Source organism: Halichoeres trimaculatus, unplaced genomic scaffold, assembly GCF_033239565.1.
Source record: "Halichoeres trimaculatus isolate MK-OKI-2021-1 unplaced genomic scaffold, fHalTri1.1 fHalTri1_scaffold_1, whole genome shotgun sequence".
NCBI lineage: Eukaryota > Metazoa > Chordata > Actinopteri > Labriformes > Labridae > Halichoeres > Halichoeres trimaculatus.
Window position 1 is genome coordinate 43,508,698 of NW_027437179.1, and position 21,365 is coordinate 43,530,062.

The 21,365-nt window shown below is 42.7% G+C and overlaps 1 protein-coding gene across 9 annotated transcripts in view; it reads left to right on the forward strand.

Annotated features, from left to right (window-relative positions):
- grip2b (glutamate receptor interacting protein 2b) overlaps positions 1-21,365 on the forward strand; it is a 355,529-nt gene that overhangs the window by 312,280 nt on the left and 21,884 nt on the right. For all 9 annotated transcript variants that reach the window (XM_074668264.1, XM_074668291.1, XM_074668247.1 and 6 more), the window contains exons 7-13: positions 4,673-4,818; positions 5,091-5,238; positions 8,052-8,221; positions 17,234-17,389; positions 17,478-17,630; positions 17,706-17,892; positions 20,934-21,079. In XM_074668264.1, coding sequence (XP_074524365.1) covers positions 4,673-4,818; positions 5,091-5,238; positions 8,052-8,221; positions 17,234-17,389; positions 17,478-17,630; positions 17,706-17,892; positions 20,934-21,079 — 1,106 coding nt within the window. The remainder of the gene's footprint in view (positions 1-4,672; positions 4,819-5,090; positions 5,239-8,051; positions 8,222-17,233; positions 17,390-17,477; positions 17,631-17,705; positions 17,893-20,933; positions 21,080-21,365) is intronic.

Consider the following 21,365-nt stretch of genomic DNA (forward strand, 5'->3'; position numbering starts at 1 on the left):
AGAAAGTCTGTTTGTCGTTGGAGTCGAGATAAATACCTTCTGGCTTGGACACCTTTTGTTTTATTTTGAAAGTCACTGATGTTTTGTGGTGCACGACTTCCTGTCTGGCTCAATCTGCTTTTTGTGACGTGTCACGGCTTCTACGTTCAGTAAAAAATCTGGAAGGCTCCGCCCTGCTGGAGCTGAAACGCAGACAGGACACATTGGACCAGATCCAGAGTGAGTCAGACTGATGACCCATCTGGTGTATTTGTCCTAAAACTGTTTGGAAACAGGCCTTCTGTCTGATAGGCCTTCTGTTTACCTGACTAACAGGCTTTCTGGCTACACGACTATTGGGCCTTATGACTTACAGGTCTTCTGACTTTAAGACCCTCTGGCTACCTGACAAATGGGCCCTCTGACTAACAGACCTTCTGGTTAAATTACTTATGGACCTTTTGGTTATCCAATCAAGGGGTCTTCTGACTACCAAGCCGTCTAGTTACATGACTTAAGGGGCTTCTGGTTACCAGACAAAAGAGCCCTCTGACAAACAAGACTTCTGGCAACCAGCCCTTCTGGTTAACAAACTAATGGGCCCCTGACCTACAGGCCTTTTGATTTTCTGACCAACAGGCCTTTAGACTGATGGGCCCTCTGACTAATAGGCTTTCTGGTTACCTGACTAACAGACCTTCTGGTTACCTGTCTAACAAGCCCCCTGACTAATGAGATGTTTTACTAAATTCTGATTTCTGAAACATAGCCCGCCTTCGTCCATTCCTCTCCTTTTCTGCTGCTGAAAAACTGGTTCATGCATTTATCACATCACGCTTAGACTACTGTAACAGCATCCTCTATGGCTCATCATCCAAAGTCCTCAATAAACTACAGTACATTCAAAACTCTGCTGCACGCCTCCTCACCTGCACCCGCTCCCGTGACCACATCACTCCCGTCCTCCAACATCTCCATTGGCTTCCCGTCCCCTTCCGCATACAGTTTAAAATTCTCCTCCTCGCCCATAAAGCCCTCCACCACCAGGCCCCTTCCTACCTCACTGACCTCCTCCACCACCACATTCCCTCCCGTAACCTCCGTTCCTCACACACCGACCTCCTGTGTCCCCCACACAGAACCAAGCAGCGAACCTGGGGGGACAGAGCCTTTTCCATAGCTGCCCCCACTCACTGGAACTCACTCCCCACACAAATCCAAAACTGCTCCGACTTCTCTTCATTTAAATCTCTGTTAGAAACTCACCTTTTTAGATTAGCTTTTAATTTGTGATTGTACTGTTGTTTTGCTTTGCTTTGTTTTGTTCTGTTTGACTTCTGTTCATTGCTTGAATTGATTTTAACTGTTGTAAAGTGTCTTTGAGTTCCTGAAAAGCGCTATACAAATAATTTTTTTTATTATTATAATTATTATTATTATTATTATTATTAAATGGCCTTTTTTCTTATGGGCCTTCTGTTGACCTGACTATCAGGTCCTCTGGCTACATGACTAATGTGCCTCTTGACTCAAAGGCCTCCTGGTTCCCTGATCAACGGGCCTTCTGACTCACAAGCCATCTGGTTACATGGCTAAAGGGGCTCTGGTTACCAGACTAACCAGACCTCTGTCTAACAAGCTGTTACCTGGTTACCTGACTAACAGGTAACAGGTCTATGTGGCTCTCCTTTAGCACATAAGTTTTTCCACCACTTCCTTTCGGTGCGGTGAGTTTACCTCCTGTACCTTTAAGACGCCCTTTTCTTCTGTAAACTTTGGCTCATTACGGTAAACGTCTCGCCATCATCGCTGTATGAATCGCCCATTTTTAAAGTTTGGTTTGTGTTTTTTAAACTCCTTAAGGAAAGTCCTCTTTGAACAGAGTACTGTTTCTGTGGCTGTGATAGGAAAGATTTGGGGTAGAGAAACTTCAGCCTCCCTCTGATAACAACACATCGTTTGAAGTCTGGATGCTATTTTTACTCCGACCCGGCTCTGTGTGAACGAGCTGCATGCAGAGATAAATGAGGACACATGCAGAACATCTGCAGCTCTGTTTCCTCCTGTGCTGTATCAGACGCTCGCTGGAAATCTTTGCATATCTTCACCTCTTGAAGAGATTCGATGTGATTAATGGTATAATTCAGCATCAGCGCAGGAAGTGACTCAGTTTGCATCATCTGCAGCCTCATTCCTGATGCATAGGTGCAGCGGCAGGGACAAAAGCAGGATTAAATTCTGTCTCAGCATTCGGTTATTTTGCCCTCAGGCTCCTCTAACGCCGCTCTGAAGACAAGCATCTCCTAAATGTGGGTCAGCGCCGCAGAAAGAAAGAAATATTCTGCTGCTTTATATCCCATTTATATGCCAATTGGAGAAAACTTAATCCACAGCAGCGTGCGGTCTCAGGAGTGCCTTCATTTTTAGCTGTACCCGCTGGGAATTAAACAACAGCTCCAGAAAGTGCCGGGGAGTGCTGATGTTTTATGCAGGAACACAAAGGAGCTGCTTTTCACTGCGTTTGTACAAACAGAAGACGGAGACGGAGAAGGAGGCTGCAGGCGTCAGAGCTGCAGAAATGTCAGAGAAGACCTGGAGACGTTGTTTCAACCATCAGCCCACATTAAGCCCTCTGAATCCTCTAAAACAGTTAAATCCATCATTAACGCTTGGAACAACAGCTCCAGGTGCTGCCCCCTTACCTTTATAATCCTCTGAGCACGCCGCATAAAAACAACATCAGTTACAGCGTTCGTCCCTCAGAAACTCAGACACCAGCTTTAAAATGAGACAACAGAAACACGCTTCGCTTTGTTGATCAGTGCTGACAACTTTTGTAAGAATTTTGAGGCTTGGCAGAGTGTTTACTGCATAGGGGGCGCTGCAGAAAACTGTGGGAGCCGTTTGTGGTTCAGGGGGACTCTCACTCTGAACAAGTCCCAGACCCTGGATCCAGAAAACCAGCCCCACGGTTCCTCCTCCATGTTTCCATCAGATGTCCCTCAGTGAGGAACCGTCCCGTCCTCAGCCTCAGTCTATTGGTGATGCTTACTCCCTGTAGAGCTGGGATCTGAAAGCTGATCATGGTATACCACTGATCGCTCAGTGACACCTGCCAACTTAGAATAGAATAGAATAGAATAGAATAGAATAGAATAGAATAGAACTTCATCGTTATTGTAACAAGTACAACGAAATTGAAGTCACAGCAGCAGTTAAGAAAACAAAATTAAAATCTTATTGGAGATAGATCTTACGTTCCCAATAACGATGGATGGAAGGACAGGTCCATGTCGTCACTTCTTAGCTCACACCTGAGAACCAGCACGTCGTCCTCACCTCCTTCTCCTCACCTTGTGGGAAAACATTTGGCCTAGCACCAGTTAGCACTGACATGCTACAGGCTGCTAACAGCTGATTTCACATGTAAACAATGCAGCCATGGTTACATGTAGGATCTCCAGACAAACACAGGAGAAAAGTAGTGAAAATATCACTGAAGACACAAAAAGTTTGGTGTCCATGACCAACAATGAACCATACAAAGTGATGATCCATTTCAAATACAAAGATGACGAAAAAGAGATGAAAAAAACACAAGATACAGACAAAGAAGCAAAAGGTAGCCATAGCCAACAGGGTGGCGCCTAGCAACCAACTTCTGTGACATCTGCCATGACACCAATTGGCAGGTACCACTGTGCAATGGGGAAGTGTCAGTAAAGGATTACAAGTGTCACTGTATGATTGGCAGGTGTCCCTACGGGATTGAGATCTAGGTGTCCCTGGTCTGATGGTCCAGCCTCTGGTTCTTCTTCTGCCTCTGTCTCAGTGATGGAGGTCTTTCTTTCTTTCTGCAGTCTGACCTCAAAGCTGCAGCTCAGAGTCTCCTCTTCACAGTAACTGAAACTGAGACTGTGGCAAGACCACCTCTTTGAAACTGGGGAGTATCTCAGGAGCTGGTCTTCTGGTTCCAGTTCTGGTTTGGCTCTGTCAGACCTCTTCCTGTCAGAGTCTCCAGTCTCAGTGTATAAGAGTCTCCTCTCCTCCCTGAGCTCACCTTGACTTTCTCTGACCTCGTTTCTCTGGAGCTCAGATGGGTGCACGTCCATTTTGAATTTCAAGCCTGTGAAAGTGTTTTTGTCATTTTTTTTGTCTGTTGTTGGGATTTTTAACGGGAGCATTTCTCATGACGTGACGTTTAATCTGAAGGTTTGGAGAATGAATAATCATCTGCTCAGTGTTTGTGTTTGTGTTTGTCCTCCGTTTGAACTGGAGGAGGAAAGATGCTGCAGACGAAAGAAGTAGGACAGCGTGGAGAGGAGTCAGATGGAGAGATGAGATGTTTGGGAAGAAGAGTTTGAAGAAAGAGGAGTCAGAAAGACGAGGAGGACGCTGAGACGGGCTGACAGCTGCAGCTTCAGGCTCTGCCCGTTCGTTTTAATGCAGCTCCTCAGAAAAGCTGGAGGAGAAGCCTCAGACTGACTCTAACATTTAAGAGTGGGCGGGTCCTGGAGGTCAGAGGTCACTCTCTAACTGAAGAACGTGACATTTTTTAGCCGCCATCATGGCCTGGATTTCTAAATAAACTATGAACTGTCTCCAGTTTGATTACCCAAACTGAACCAGCTGAAGGTTTTTCAGATCCAGATCCAGATTCTGATGTCGTGGTTTTGTTTGTTTGTTTCCTCAGAGAGGGAACGCTGCGTCCTGGCGATCGTCTCCTCAGCGTGGACGGCGTACCGCTCCACAACGCCAATCACAGCGACGCCCTCAGCGTGTTGGCACAGTGTGGGCAGGAGGCTCTGTTCCAGATAGAGTACGACGTCACCATCATGGGTACAACACACACACACACACACACACACACACACACACACACACACACACACACACACACACACACACACACACGTTAAAACACATCAGTCAAAGTAAGGGTGGTAGATGAGGTCAGAAAATGAAAAACCAGACGTATCTTTCATCGCTTTTCGATGTCCACATCCCCACCTCACACTCAGCTCTGTTTTTCTGCTCTGACTTTTTTTTCTAAGCTAAAGTTCGTAGTAAAAATCTCAAATGTTGATGATTAATCTGATTTTCTCGCTCAGACACGGTAACGAACGCCTCCGGTCCGCTGTTGGTGGAAATCGCGAAGTCTCCTGGAGCGACGCTGGGAATCAACCTGACGTCAGCGAGTCATCGAAACAAGCAGGTCATCGTCATCGACCGGGTCAAACCTGGCAGCGTGGTGGACAGGTACACACACACACACACACACACACACACTTTTTGTACATATGGGTATTCGCCCCAGTCACCAACTTTACGAAGCGTGTGTGAATAAATGATTGAAGAAGACGTTGATACTTCTCAAGTCTTACCAAAGATTTACGACAAAAAGAAATTCAACCCAGGTAAAGTTTATCTGACTCCAAAACTTTTGTCCATCATATTTTTTCAGAAAGTTCAATTTTCTGCAATTTTTCCACATCTGTCCAGGTTGTTTGGAGAGTTGTTTGACCATTTAGCGACGCCGCAGGCTACTTTCAATGTCCACATCATCATCATCATCATTTTTTCATTAAACTGTCAGATTAAACTACCAGTAACATAAATGTCCAGTGAGGTGGGCCCACACATTTCCTGTCATTGCCAGCAATGGTTAGATGGTTATCTTCTCTTCCTGTTTGATACTTCTGCGATAAGTCCACATTGATCTGCAGTACTCTTCTGGAACACATGAGGGCAGTGTTTTGGCATATTGAGTTAAATTGAAGCTTATAGTGATACTCAGACGGGGCCATATTTTACTTGACCAAAAACATAAATAAACGGACTCCCACTGAAAAAATCTGATATCGGTCTGCATTCACGCTTTATTTAGAGAATTTTCAGCGCGTTGCTTTCACACAAAAACACCACTAAATAAGGCTCTAGTTCTCATTGTGTGGTAAAACGGCGCTACCTCCGCTGCAGAGCCACAGCTGGCTACGAGGCGCTCGCCGCTTAGTGTATCAGTCCGCAGGCGCGGCGTGCCAGATCTAAACAAACGCAGGTCGTCTGCCAGGACGAAGAGACACAATGAGAACTAGTGCCTTATCTAGCGGTGTTTTTGTGTGAAAGTAACGCGCTGAAAATTCTCTAAATAAAGCGTGAATGCAGACCCATATCAGAGTTTTTCAGTGGGAGTCTGTTTATTTGTGTTTTTGATCAAGTAAAATATGGCCCCGTCTGAGTGCAGAGGAAACCAGCAGAGGAGCAGGGAGGGGGTGTTTGGTGGGAGCGCTCTGGGCTTCTGCTGCACAAAAACACTGCTGTAGGGGTAATTTCTGCCCTAAACCTTGAGATAGGACCAAACTTGTTCCATCCCGGAGTATCACTTTAAATGTGTTGATTTTTATCAAACAGTAACATGTACAGGAAAGGACAGAGAGGAGGAGACCAGGAGGAGAAGAAACATACCTTCAGAGCTCAGAAAACAGGATCCTGCTCAGCGAGCCAATCACTGAGCTCGCAGTTTGAGATGTTTTGATGTTTAGTTATATCTTGGAGGAGGTGCACATTAGACTCCTCTGTGTGTAGTTTTCTGCATGGAAAACAGCTACAAAGACCAACACCAGGGGTGGCCGACCTGTCAGGGACCAAGAGCCATAAAAGTTACCATGGTACTACAAAGCGCTGATTCAAAAATGCACTTCCTCCCACACAGAAACGAAATGACATAAGATCAAAATCTATACACTTCCAAATTTTGAAGCGACATTTATTGCGTTTGTAAGCGTGTTTAAATTTGTACCTGGAGCCACATCAGAGACAAATTTCTGTTTTTTGATCAGAAAAGACAAAGTCCCATCTATCTATTTATTTAGACTGATACAAACACATTTGCAATGTAGAGAAAAGAAACTGAAACTTAAGTATCAATCTCATCACCCAAGTATTGATCAAAACTGATCACAACGTTGGCATCAATAAATCAATATTTTAGATTGATTGGCACACTACTACTCATAACAATACATATAATATTTTTTTTTATGAATGGATCGAAGAGCCGAATGTGGCTCGCGAGCCACAGGTTGGCCACCCCTGACCTACTCTGTTAATTCAACGCAGAAGAATAAACCAGGTTTAAAGCCTCAGGGTGAAACCAGGAGTGTGAGAGTCTAAAACTGGAAAACATGAGATGTTTTTGATTGTTAAGGTTTGTGTGTTTGGTTACATCAGCATTAAGAGAGCTGGATGGCGTCGAGCTGGATTTAATGCCAGGTTTACAAAAAATTAACTAATTGTCCTATTATTAGAGAAAATTGTGTTATTAGACTCAGCGTGAGCCACATTCACCTGAAAATGTCTCATTGAGAGATACGAAAAGAGAAAAATGATACCTGAATTTCTTAAAAAGAATAAAAACAGCTTGATATCATGATTAAATTTCTTTTTCACTGACATTTAGTCTTAAAACTCTCAGTTTTTGCAGTGTTTGTTTCTGGGTTGAAGGTGCTTTGAATCATCATAAATTATTTCCCCCCATCCTAAAACCGGGCTCCATGGTTTCTGGTTTTACTGAGGCTGGTTTCTGATCAGTCCTCTGTTTCCTTCATCCATTACTTGAGAGCTGTGTGTTTCCTGTTCCTGCTGGAAGCAGACAGATGCAGTTGGATCACAGATGTGCAGGAGCTGCATATTTATGCAGAGCTTGCTCCTCTCCTTCCTCTACAATCCACACACACACACACACACACAAACTCAGCTGTGTCCAGCGCAGTAACTCACACAGACAGGAGCAGACAGGATACGGCCCCGAGCTGCAGTCTGCTCTGAAATATACATGAAGCACTTGAACTTTGTGTCAGAGCTGGATCCAGCTCTAAAATAACCTCAGAGCAGCCGGCCGGATGGATGTGGACGTCTGAGCGCTGTCACTGCTCGCTCCCACACGGTTACAAACTCATCTTTCAATAATTCACACACACAGCTGGCTGAGCAGCTCTGACCCTGCTGGAGCTGGGGCCCCTTCCTCACGTCTGTGTGTGTGTGTGTGTGTGTGTGTGTGTGTGTGTTTTCAGGTGTGGAGCGCTGCACGCCGGGGATCACCTGCTCTCCATAGACGGGACGTCCACTGAGCACTGCACCGTGCTGGAGGCCACGCAGCTGTTAGCCAGCACCACAGAGCTGGTGAAGCTGGAGATGCTCCCCTCCCATCAAACACGGCTAACTGGGAAACAGCACGACACAGGTCAGTCAGACAGCTGGGTGTGTGTGTGTGTGTGTGTGTGTGTGTGTGTGTGTGTGTGTGTGTGTGCCAACCGTCACAGCAGAGACTCCACAAACTAAAAACAAAACCTGCTCTCTTTAAAGTCCCTGTGAGGAGTTTCTGAGTGATCCTGAAAAAGTCTCTCCTCTAGATCTCTGTCTGATCCTGATCCACACTTTAACATCAGATTATGAGGAACAATATTACAGGTTAATCCTAAATGCTACTCCTTAGCTTCCTGATCAGGTCCAGACTGATTGACAGCACGTCTAAGTCTCCATGACAACACCACGCCGTCTGATGAAGTTTAGCAGAGAAGAGAGATCTGAGTTTTTCTCTGCTGAAAATGATTTCTGTGATTGATTTTGTAGTGATGGTGGACACTGGAGCCTAACTGTCAGACAGAAAAAGGACAGAAGAGAAGAAGAAAGAGAAACAGGAGAGAGACAGAGCACAAGCTAAAGGCTAACACAGGAGCTAAAGGCTAAAACAGGAAACTACAGGTTTTACTGTGTAAGGTATCATTGAGTGTCTTGAAAGACGCGGGGAAACAAAATATATTGTTCTTCTTCTTCCTGTCCTTTTAATAATAATAATAATAAAAATAATAATAATAATAATAATAATGATAATCAGGCTAAAGGCTAACACAAGCTAAAAGTGACACAGCAAGCTAAAGGCTACAACAACAAGCTGAAGTCTGAATGAAAATGTAAGGGCTAAAATACAGGCTAAATGCTTAAACACAAGCTAAATGCTTAACAAAAGCTTTGGGCTAAAAAACAAGTAAAGGCTAAAACACAAGCTAAAGGCTACAAAAATAAGCTAAAAACTCAAAAAAATGTAAAGGCTCAAATACAGGCTAAATGCTAAGACACAAGCTATAGGCTAACAAACAAGTAAAAGGCTACAACCGAGATACAGGCTAGCTGAAGGCTAAAACACTAGCTAACGGCTAACACAAGCTAAAAGCTAAAATATGGGCTTGAGGCTAAAACAGCAAGCTAAAGGCTAAAACATGGACCAAAGGCTAAAACAAGAGCTAAAGGCTAGAACATGAGCATAAGGCTAGAACAACAAGCTTAAGTCTAATAGAAAGTGTGATGGCTAAATCGCAGGCTAAAGTCTAAAACACAAGCTACAGGCTATAAGACAGCCTAAAGGCTAAAACACATGCAAATTGCTAAAACACAAGTTAAAGGCTAAAACATGGGCTAAAAGCTGCAACAACAAGCTAGAGTCTAAAATAAAGTGTCAAGGCTAAAAAACAGGCTAAATGCTAGAACACAAGCTTAGGGCTAAAACTACGCTACAAACTGACAAAGTTAGCTTGTTGTCAGGTTTCAAAGAGTAGCTCTAATTGTTGGTAAATACCTTACCTCGCGGAGCTGGATCTGGGAAAAAGTTGACTTTAACAAAGAAAAGTTAAAAAGAAGATCTGACCTCCATTTATTTCCAAAACAAACACACCGCATGTTCAGAGTCAAGTCTTCACCACAGAGTGTGAGAGACTCTGGTCTAAGAGGAGTAAAAAGCTGCTACACCAGCACTTTAGTCAGCTCATGCAGGGACAGGAGTGTAAACATTAAGGAAGAGGTGGATTCAGTCAGGTTAGATGAGCTGATGTGTCTTTGTTTCTGAAATGTCCAAATGTGACGTTCTCTCAGATCTCCCATAAACTCTGCTCGGTATCTGCCTGTGGTCACTGAGCTGAGCAGCTTAATCCAGACCCTGGCTGTAATCCATCAGACCACACTGAACAAGACAACATCATCATCATCATCATCATCCTTCATCCCTGACACAGGCAGCATGTTTGATGTTTCTAACATCTGCACGGCCGGCGGACAGATGGCCTCCTCCGTTTGACGGCCAAATCCAGATTCATGGTTTTTTTTCTCTGACACCCTGAACCGTCCTCCAGAGCAGCTGCTCGCCGCGTTTGATCAGAGTGTGACGGATAAACGGCGCCACAGGTCTGAAGAGGATGTGTGTGCAGAGTGTGCTTCTGCACGTTAGTGTCCGGTCTTAGAGTTGATGACGGTTATCATCAGATGATAAGAAGCTTTTGACTTCGAGGTATGCTTTACCAGCCATCAAACTGTGTGTGTGTGTGTGTGTGTGTGTGTGTGTGTGTGTGTGTGTGTGTGTGTGTGTGTGTGTGTGTGTGTGTGTGTGTGAAGGAGTGTGTGTGAGCCTAAAACAGTGGTGGACAAAATGATTCAAGCACTTGTCAGATTTAAGAGGTTTCAGTTTTTGTTGCTTTGAGGTTTAAAGATCTGTAAACCTCAGATAGAGCCATCAGAAGCAGGTTTAGGTCATTTTCCTTTAAAAAGGAACTTTGAAAATGACCTCAACCCCCTCAAAGTCCAGACCTTAACCCCCTCAAAGTCCAGACCTCAACCCCCTCCAGCTGATTTGTTGGCGCTGTGAGGTAAAGAGGACAGATCTAACTGGACCATAGACTGAAAAACACTGGATTTGGAGAAAACATCATGACAGCGTGGATCCATCCTGCTTTGGATCATCTCAAACTGCTTCCTTGAACAAGACGATGAGTTCCCTGGACTCCAACGGCCTCCACAGTCACCAGATCCTGATCTAATGGAGCTCCTTTGGGACGTGGAGGAACAGGAATCTCTGAGGAAGGTTTCCTGTATCTTGTTATGCAGGAAACTTCCTGTGGATGCACTGAGAGGCATCATCGTCATCATGTGACCTGAGGTCGTCAGGACATCATCAGGCCTCAACTGGTTTGTTTCCTCAGTGTGATCTTCCCAGGTCACTGTCAGGTGGTGGCAGATGTCTAACATGAGTCTGGTTCTGTCCGAGGTTTCTGCCTGTTAAAGGGAAGTTTTTCCTTGCCATTGTAACTTGCTAAATGCTGCAGAGCTCTGTCCTCATGGTGGATTAAGATAAGATCAGACTCCTTATCTTGTCTTGATGTTGGGTTTCTGATAATAAACATGTTATTAACATTTATGGGTCTAGACCTGTAAATGTTTTTGTAAAGTGTATTAGTATTTATTTATTCATTGCATACATCTGAAATAAAACATATTCATACAAACATATAACCATATAATTGAATGAAAAGGAACAGAAAGAAGAAAAATCTTGTATTATCTGCCCCTTTGAGACACTTTGATAATATTTCAAAAACAACAAAACAACAACACAATGATCAACGTTATTCACAACAAATATAATGATAAAATAAAACAGCCGTCATCAACACTGCTGGTCTCAAATTCTTTTTGTTCCCTAATGACATCAACAACAAGCAACACTAATAATAACGCTAACAATTATAATGTTTGAGAGATTTCATCAATTACAAAAATGGTAATGATACTTTCTTAACAAACTGCCCTTTAGTGTTCTTTTAAATGTTAATTTTGATCTAGATTGTTTAATGTCTTTGAGTAGATTATTCCATAAATTAACCCCTTTAACAGAAACACAACAACAAGTCTTTTTTGTTCTAATTTTTTTTTTTTAAATAAATATTTATTACTCTTAAATTATAATTACTCTCTTTTTTCAAATCTTTTCTGAAGATTAATAACAATCTTTTATGTGCTTTAAACATAAATTGCAAGATACAATAATCTACTAAATCATGAAATTTCAACACTTTTAACTGAAGAAATAATGAGTTGGTTGGAAATTAATCGAATAACTCTTTTTTGCAGTATAAAAATAGACTTTGTATATGTTTTGCAGGCATTTCCCCAAACTTCAACACAGTAGGTCAGATATGGAACAATCATAGAATTGTATAAGGTATACAATCCTTTATCATCCAATGAATTCTTTATCTTGTGTAACACTGCAATTACTTTTGATATTTTTACCTTTGTATAATTTATATGTGATTTCTTACTCAAATTCTCGTCCAACAAAACACCTAGAAATTTAGTTTCCGTCACTCTCTTAAGCTCAGTACCATCTATACTAATTGAAGCCTCAGTGTCTTTACCTCTTTTACTAAATATCATACAATTTGTTTGTGTCTTGAGATAATGTTGGTTATGATTTGGCGCTATACGAATAAAGATTGATTGATTGATTGATTGATTGTCAGTTCCAGGGTAATCAGGTGTTTGAAGCCTCAGAGGTGATGATGGTGTCTGGTCTGAGTGATGTTGAGGGAATGTGCTGAGGAAACATCAGCTGCTCAGGTCGACCTGCGGTTTCCAGTCAGTCAGTCTGTGGTCTGGTGTTGCAGAAGACCGCATCTGGGGTGTCTGTCCTGTTTCCACCAAATGGTCCTGTTTGGATCAGTGAAGCCTGATCCTTTTTGTGTTTCCACAGCCAACCATCAACCGTGGTAGGTGGCTTGTAAGCGGGATGCTTATAGCTGCTTCAGCTACGTGATAGCGTGACGTCATAGCAGCGTGACACAATGGCTCTTTGTCACAAGTTGACGATTCTTTCCACCAATCAGCAGACTGCAGTGTTTCTAGCGCCACCTTCTGGGGTTGGATCAGTTTAGTCTGACACCTCAACAGAAGGGAACCAGAAAGTGGGACGGTACGGGTCGGTGATTTAGAGACCTGTCCTGGTTTTAGTCAAAGGAAACGACACAAAATGCGTGCTGTACTGAGACGAACCAGACTGGACTGATTTCTTTGGGGTGTCGTGCTGTTTGCTAGTGATTACGGCTGAAACTATGTTCTCAGCAACCACCTTGTCGTTATGGCGCCAACAATGGCGAGCATCTGCCAGTTTGGTCTCTTCAGAGCAAATGAGGCAGGAAGGTGCCTGCCCCTCCCCCCAGACGTGGAGGTTTGCTGGGTTTGGCAGGAAGTCTTAAGCCGCGTTTCCACCGAGCAGACCGGTTTGTTGAGTGCGTGCCGCCACTGACGATGTTTCCCAAAGTTTTTTCAAATAACCGAAACGAGTCATCCCACTTTTTGGGACCCTTTCATATGGGTGCCAGACTGAGCCGATCCGCTCTCAGAAGGTGGCGCTACAACACTGCAGTCTGCTGATTGGTCGAAAGAATCATCACTTCCTGAAACCACTTGTATCAAAGAGCTACATCAATCACAGAGAGGACGAAATGCTGCATGTCTCCATCTGTGCTCTTTGTTTACTGTGTCGCATTTTTCTTCTTCGTTGGATTTATTAGCGGGGTAAACTGTGTCGTGCTGCTACAGCGTCACGCTTTTGTTTTACAGCTGCAGCTTACACGCCGCCCACCACAAGAGGGCACAGTTTGCTGAGGCTGCTCTGAGGCTGTTTGAGAGGAACCTGAAGTTTTTGGGCGCTGTATAGTTTTAGAAGAAGCAGCTGGAGAGTCTTTGAAAGGAGGAAACTAAGAGCAGGAACAGACTGATTAAGTTTTAATGAGGTGAATTTATGAATTTTGCTCAGGAGTCTGCTCCGTAACCTGTCTGTTTTTCAGATTTTCTTTTCTTGGCTGAAGTTTTGCAGAATTCAGACGTCTGAACAGAAATGCTAAAACAGAGTTTATTCTGCTGAATTTCATCGTCCTCATCAGGAAAATAAGAGCCCCAGAAACAGTTTTTCATGCTAAGAGCAGAGCTAACACCAACTCAGGTGATTGAGGAATATTTCAGCTTCTGCAGCAGCTTGGAGCGTGATTAGCTGGAGGAGAGTTTCTCCACCAGAAACACTGATTCCTGCAGCTGCCTTTGTTCTCCAGGTTAATGCTTCACACACACACACACACACACACACACACACACACGACATGCATGTAAAAGCAGCTTCACACACGTGTAGAGGAAAGCTGCAGAGGTTTGTGTGTTGTGGTGTCTGTGACCTGGTTCTGGAGATGATAGTCAGACTGAAATAGACTCTGCCGATCTGGATCTGTGGGGCGGGATCTTCATCTCAGCGGGAGAACGGCGTGAAGAGCGCGAGCTGAAAAGAGAGGAGGTAGATCAATGCGAGCTGAAGACAGGATGGTGTTTAATTAACGTCATTACACCTCTCTGGATCAGAGAGCCTCCTCCTCTCCTCATTTCCTCTCCTCATTTCCTCCCTCCTCCACCTTTTTTTTTAAACTTTTTATTTGCTTTTGTGTAATGGGATCATGCCTAGATATAAAAACCAGGGGTTCCCGGGGATCTTATAACCCAGGATGTTTGCAGTTTTACACACATCCAGAAAAATATGTGATTTATTGACGTTAATCTGCCCAGATTGTCTCCAACATTGCTGCTGAGTACAGAGTATTTTTTTTAATTTGGGATGTGATAAATAAGCCTGATAAAGCCTCGTTTTTAACCTCTAATAACTAATGAAAACTAAACTCTTCAGAAAAAAGAGGACTTGGATACAAGACAGCCAAATGATATCTTCAAATCACCACAACAATCAGACGTGAGAAACATTTCTACCAGGTGGATTAATTTTTAAAGTTTGACCACAGCCCATCTGGAATGACTGGGAGATGGATTTTTAAACCTATACTGCAGCCAGCCACCAGGGGGAGCAGTTTTTGTGGAGACCTCACTTAGAGCCGAGTGAGATGACATTTTTTTTACAGTCTATGGTCAGAGATGGCAGCTCGGTCTGTGTCTGTGCATCTCAGATTCAGGACTGTCCTGTTTGGAAACATGGAGTTAAACCTTCAGAATAATATCTCCAAGTGTTGAGCCTTCCTTTAATCTTCCTTATTTGATAAAAAGGAAGATGAAAAATGCTGCTTCAAGCAACAAATCCAGACTTTCAGAATGTTAAAGTTCATCCTCAGAAAGTTTGGAAACAGTTTTCTGTTTCTGTGTGGATCTGAAAGGTCGCCATCCCATCAACACCTCCCTCATTTATCACCCAGGAGCTAAACTTATACTCACTGGTTTAATCACTGTGTGTGTGTGTGTGTGTGTGTGTGTGTGTGTGTGTGTGTGTGTGTGTGTGTGTGTGTGTGTGTGTGTGTGTGTGTGAACACAGCTCATTAGGACAGGGTTGCCTTGCAGCAGACCCTGGAGTCAGACGCTCTGATTAAAGATTTCTGCGCTGATTGTGTTTCAGTGGAAAGCTTCACCTGGTGTGTGTTTTATGTCTTTCGCTGCATGTTCGCCCTGTGTGTGTGTGTGTGTGTGTGTGTGTGTATACACCCCGTCAGCAGATCTGCTCCTCTCCAGCTGTAATGTCTTTATCCTGACTCAGGGACGATCAGACGGGAAAGTGTTTCCACATTTCTCAGATATCACCTGAGGCCGCCCAGCACTTCCTGCCAGCAGAGAGCCTCAGACGATGAAACTCACGTGTCGAGGAAACAAAAGCTCTGCAGGACGGACGGACGGCTTAGGATCAGCTCCAGGGCTGAGAGGAGTGTGTGTGTGTGTGTGTGTGTGTGTGAGGAATCACCCATGGAGCTCTGCAGGCTGTCAGGCTTTAACCTTGATTGGCTGATGATGCTCACAGCAGGAGTTTCCTTGAGGAGGATCTCCCGACCTCAGAGGGAAAGTCTCTCTGACAGATGCAGACTCATCAGGCTCAGGTTCTGTGGTCCTGGTCCTAAACGGTGGACCACTTTGACTCTCATGTGTTCCAGCTTTGTGTGGACGGGGTACAGACTAGAATGGAGTGAAATTCATGGTGACAGACGGTGGTGTGCACAGACTTTTTGAAGAGCAGGGGCCATAATAAAAAAAGACACATCCAGAGCGTCCTCCACACCGAAGGGAAATCTGGATTTTCTGTTATTTAAAGGAACATTAGCACATGTTTGCCACCCAAGTGGGCACTTTAGTGTTTTCAAAGCCAAAAGGGCTCGTTAGTGCACATTTCGGCTCTCAAGGGGCACTTTAGTGTGTTTTGGCTCTCAATGGGGCACTGTAGCTCACATTTTGGCTCTGAAGAGGGCGCTTTGGGACATGTTTTTCAACAACTGCGCTATAAGCAGGTGTGGTCACCCCCTTACCCTGTTCTTTTAACACCACCAGTGACAGTACACTGCTCCTGCTTGAGGATCTCAGGAAAAACTTTTATTGTTAAGACACCTCAAAGTTTTTTACTAAATACCGATGATGCCAAATAAACTTTGAAAATCTTTATATATTGTATAACTCAGTGTGTACTGAAATTCAGTAACTCCATGTTTGTTCTTTACTGTTCTGTTTTTATGGCGTTAAGCTCTCTGTTAGGTTTGTTTTTATTTATTTTTTTTATTTATATATGTATTATTATTATTATTATTATTATTATTATTATTATTATTATTATTATTATTTTTATTATTCATTTATTTTTTTTACATTATTCTTACATTCCTATTATGATTTGTATCATTATTATTATTATTTGTAGTATTATTATTATTATTATTATTATTATTATTATTATTATTATTTATTCATTTATGTATTTTTTACATTGTTCTTACATTCCTAATATTATTTTTATTTTTATTTCTATTGTTTCTTTTTTTCATTACAATTTGTTATTACTATTTTTTTTCATTATCATCATCATCGTTTTTATTCATCCTTTAATTTTATATTACCATAATTATGGGCAAAAATAAGAAGATGCTTTTTTTTGACATGACTGCATTTCAATCCAAGTCCTCTGCAAAAAAGATTGTGTGCGATGGCTTTTTGTCCCTTTTAAAGTGATACAAAGTTCAATCTAAGCCAAGGCTACAAAATAATACCAACAAACAAAAAAGGTGATGCATATAAACTATTTTTTCTTGTCTTTATTCTGTCCCTCTGGGGCCCCCGTAGTATCTTTACATGTTTACAGCTCCTAAAAGTCTCTAATTTTTCTCTTTCTCGTTATTTTAAACCTTTATTTCAGCCTCTGCCTGAAACTCTTTGAGCTCCTGTTTCTGTAATCACTTTAAACAGGTCTGGTGTAGATCTTTGTTTGTTGAACAGAGTTTTGATCAGTTTACAGACAGACTCAGGGATTTTTGAAACCTATAAACTTGCAGAGGTTTGACGGTCTGCACACGCCTTAAAGCGTTCCCAGAAACACTGGTGACGTGTGAATCTTCTGTGTGCTCTGCAGTGAAGGTGCAGAAGTCAGACCTCCCCCACTCCTGGGACCCCTGCGTCAACTACTGTCACACTGCAAACTCCACCCTCTGCAACACGAGCTCCACCCTCAACAAGTCGTGGACCGCCTCCAACAACAACACCATCAACAGCCTCGACTACTGCAAGTGTGAGTATGACGCTGGCGCCGCCCTGTTGGACGTTCTGTGTCCAGCAGTGACTAAAGATCAGATCCTTCATCTCTCTGGTCTCTGCAGCTCTGGTTTCTGCCAGCTTCTCCCCCGGCTCCACCACCACGTCAGGTCCCAGCAGCCAGAGCTCCAGCACCCTGCCTCGGCCCACGGTTCCCATGAGTCCACGAAACTCGCTGCTCAAACGACGGCAGAGGAAGAAAGAGCACAAAAGCTCCTGTGAGTCTCGCTGAACCCTGAAAGTGATAAATCTAAATATTTCAGTCTGTTAAATGTGTTTCTCTGTGTCTTCAGTGTCTTTAGCGTCCAGTTCAGTCGGTCCAGGGGGTCAGGTGGTCCACGTGGAGACCAGCGAGGTGGTCCTGACAGGAGACCCTCTGAACGGGTTTGGTGTCCAGCTGCAGGGAGGAATATTCGCCACGGAAACACTTTCTGCTCCTCCGCTGATCAGATTCATCGAGCCTGACAGCTCTGCAGAGAGGTGAGGCCTCCAGATCACAGTTTGAGCCATGGCGTCAGAAATCTGATGTTTTCAGTCGTTAGAGGTGATTTAACCGCAGCAGCAGCTCAGCTTACAGCCTCCTAAAACTTCACCATGGATTGTTAAACTTTGCTAACTCTAAAATTTAACTCCTTCTTTGAATGTGTTTCTGTTTTTAAGATTGTGTTGGTTTTATTTGAGAAGTGACGATGACCTCAGCATGAGACCCTAAAACTGAGCTCACAAATTCAAGCAGCAGCTCAGCTCTCCACCACATCACCAAAATAGCATCAGTTTAATGTTGATCGTCTTCAACCAGTTTTTTCCCCATTAGAAAAAAAGAAAATAACTTAGATACCTTTTTTTGTTCTGCAGAAAACCCAGAATTTGAGCTGAAAAAAAAAATACATCGGATCAGCTCAGCTTACAGCCCCCTGAGTCTTGACCAAAGATCGTCAACAATTGCGTTCCTACTGGTTTATTGTCCTTTCCATGTGTTTCAATAATTTATCTTAATCAGCAGAAATTCACCATTTATTTCTCAGTGTTTGCAGCAGCTCAGCTCCCAGTCCCCCGAAACACATTTTTTTTAAGCTTAAGCTCCTTTGTTTAACCTTTTTACTGGTTTCTAGAACTAATTGTTCCCTCAAAAAAGTGGGAACCTATGCAGAATCCTTACAGCTAGCTTATAACATGCTAGCAGCAGCTCAGCTTGTAGCCCCTGAATCTTGACCAAAGGTTTTAGACTAAAACTTTTTTTTTTTCACAATGTATCTTCTTTGTTCTTCTCTGCTTTAATTATTTTTGAAGTGACTTTGAGGCCAAGTTATGACTGGTTTTAAAGAAAAAATCTCCTCGATAAAATGTAGCGGCAGCTCAGCTTGCAGCCCCATGATTCTCGACCAAAGATTGTCAACAAAATACTTTTTAAAAGTTAAACTGCATCATTTCTTTGTGTTTTTACTGGTTTATGTGTTTTAAAGAAGAATGTTTTTCAATTTAAATTCACCAAAACTCACGTCAGTATTAGCAGCAGCTCAGCTTCCAGCCCATTAAAACACCCTTTTTTTAAGCTAAAGCTTCTTTGTGTAACTTTTTTTTACCAGTTTCAATAACTAATTTTTGTCAAAGAGAAGGGAATCTATGAAGAACCCTTAAAACTGGGTTAAAACATGCTAGCAGCAGCTCAGCTTGTAGCCCCTGAATCTTGACCGAAGATTTTACACAAAAAACTTTTTTTTTCTTCCTACAAGTTGACTTCTTTATACTACTCTGCTTTACATATGTTTGAAGTAGTTTTGAGACCTCGTTATGACTCTTGCTGTTTCACAGAGGAAAACTCCTCTTTAAAATGTAGCTCAATGTTAGCAGCAGCTCAACTTGCAACTTGCATGAATCTTGACCAAAGATTGTCAACAAAATACTTTTTGAAGAGTTTAACTGCATCATTTCTTGTGTTTTCACTGTTTTATTTACATTTTTATGTGTTTAAAAAAGCATAAATTCACCAAACTTCATCTCAATGTTGGCATCAGCTCAGCTTCCAGCCCTCTGAGACACTTTTTTCTGAGCTAAAGCTTCTTTTTGTAACATTTTTTTTAACTGGTTTTGAAAACTAATTGTTGTTACAAAGAGAAGATAATCTATTAAGAACCTTTACTTCTGGGTTAAAACATGCAAGCGGCAGCTCAGCATGCAGCCCTCTGAATCTTGACTAAAGACTTCAAACCTGAACTTGTTTTCCAAGTTTACTTCTTTGGTCTTTTGTTCTTTACTTCTCCTTTAAAGTTTTTTTAAACCTAGTCATAAATGTTTCTGTTCAATGTTTCAAATATAGCTAAATGTTAGCATCAGCTCAGCATGCAGCCCCCCTGAATCTTAACCTAGCAAAAACAAAAAAAAAAAAAACAGTGTAACTTCAAACTTTCTTATTCAAAGATTTAAAGGTTTTGATGTCTTGTTTTTGTTTGTTAGCAGCAGCTCAGCTCACAGTCTCTTGATTTACTGTTTCTATAAGAAAGCTCAGAAAAAAAAAAGATGTTATGTTTAACAAGTAAAAAAAAAAAAATGGAACTTCCAAAAATGTTTTGAAGAGAGCTGAAGCACATGTTAACACATTATTCTGTGAAGTTTGGTTAAAGACCTCTTTAGTTTTTCTGGCATCAGTCTTTGTTAGACATGTTTTATAAACTTTAGCTGATGTTAATGTAAAAATATTACAGAGTTTCTGACAAAAATAATCAAATTAACTGGATTCAGATCATACAGATGTGTTGAAGGAGCTGCATTTCACAGATAAAGGCAGTGTGTGTGTGTGTGTGTGTGCTGATTTATTTGAGTGTATCACACACTGAAGGATTCTCCACGGAGGCTTTGGCATGTTCAGGATTTAAAGAAGCTCCACGCTGTATTCATGTGAAGCTGATGTTGGCGGTGTGTGTGAACAGCTCTGTTTGGCTCTGTACGGTGTGTGTGAACAGCTCTGTTTGGCTCAGTACGGTGTGTGTGGGTGGGGTGATATTTTAAAGAATCTACTGTAAAAACGAGCGTAGAGAAGGTTTTCTATAAATACTGAAGAGAAACTGTTCACGTGTTCAACATCCAACCTCTGTTTGGATCCTGACGAGCTGCTTGGTCAAACGTTAACATCTTCCTCAGTCTCTGCTCTGCTTTTTGGTTTAATAACACGATTGGTGTGTTAGTGTGTGTAAGAGTGTGTGTGTGTGTGTGTTGATTTGTGCTCCTGTCGTATTAACAGCCTCTTTAAGTGCTGGGTGTGTTTCTGCACCCTGAGGCCACACTCCTTTCTCCATTAGCGCCCACGCTAACAACGCTAATTAGCTGGCCTCCCTGCGCCCACGCTGCAGGAATCAATAAGCACCTTCCTCCTGTTTGACATGCAGGAACCAAACAGACTCTGTCAACACCGCCTTAAATCAGTTCATGGTTTTTAAAACTCTGCATGAGCTGAAACTTCCTCCTTAGGTAAAGACGAGCATCCTTTAACCTCTCTGACATCATCACGGTCGCTCCTCTTCCAGGTGTGGCCTCCTGCAGGTGGGAGACCGCCTCCTGTCAATCAATGGGATCCCAACAGAGGACGGGACGCTGGAGGAGGCCAATCAGCTCCTTCGAGACGCAGCGCTGACCAATAAGGTCACACTGGAGATCGAGTTCGATGTAGCAGGTTTGTGAAGAGATCCACCACCATCACTGATTCATCTGATTTCTGCAGGTGTTTCTCAGGCTCACCGCTGAAGACAGAGAAAAGAAGGTTTATCAGTGAGAGTTTATCAGAGAAAGTCTATCAGAGAGATTTTACTAGAGAGTTTATCAGAGACAGTTTATCAGAAAAGGTCTACCTTGAAAGCCCATTGGAGAAAGTCTACCCAAGAAAGTCTTTCAAAGAGAGTCTATTAGAGAGATCTTATCAGACATTTTATCAGAGAAAGTGTTTTAGAGAAAGTCTATGG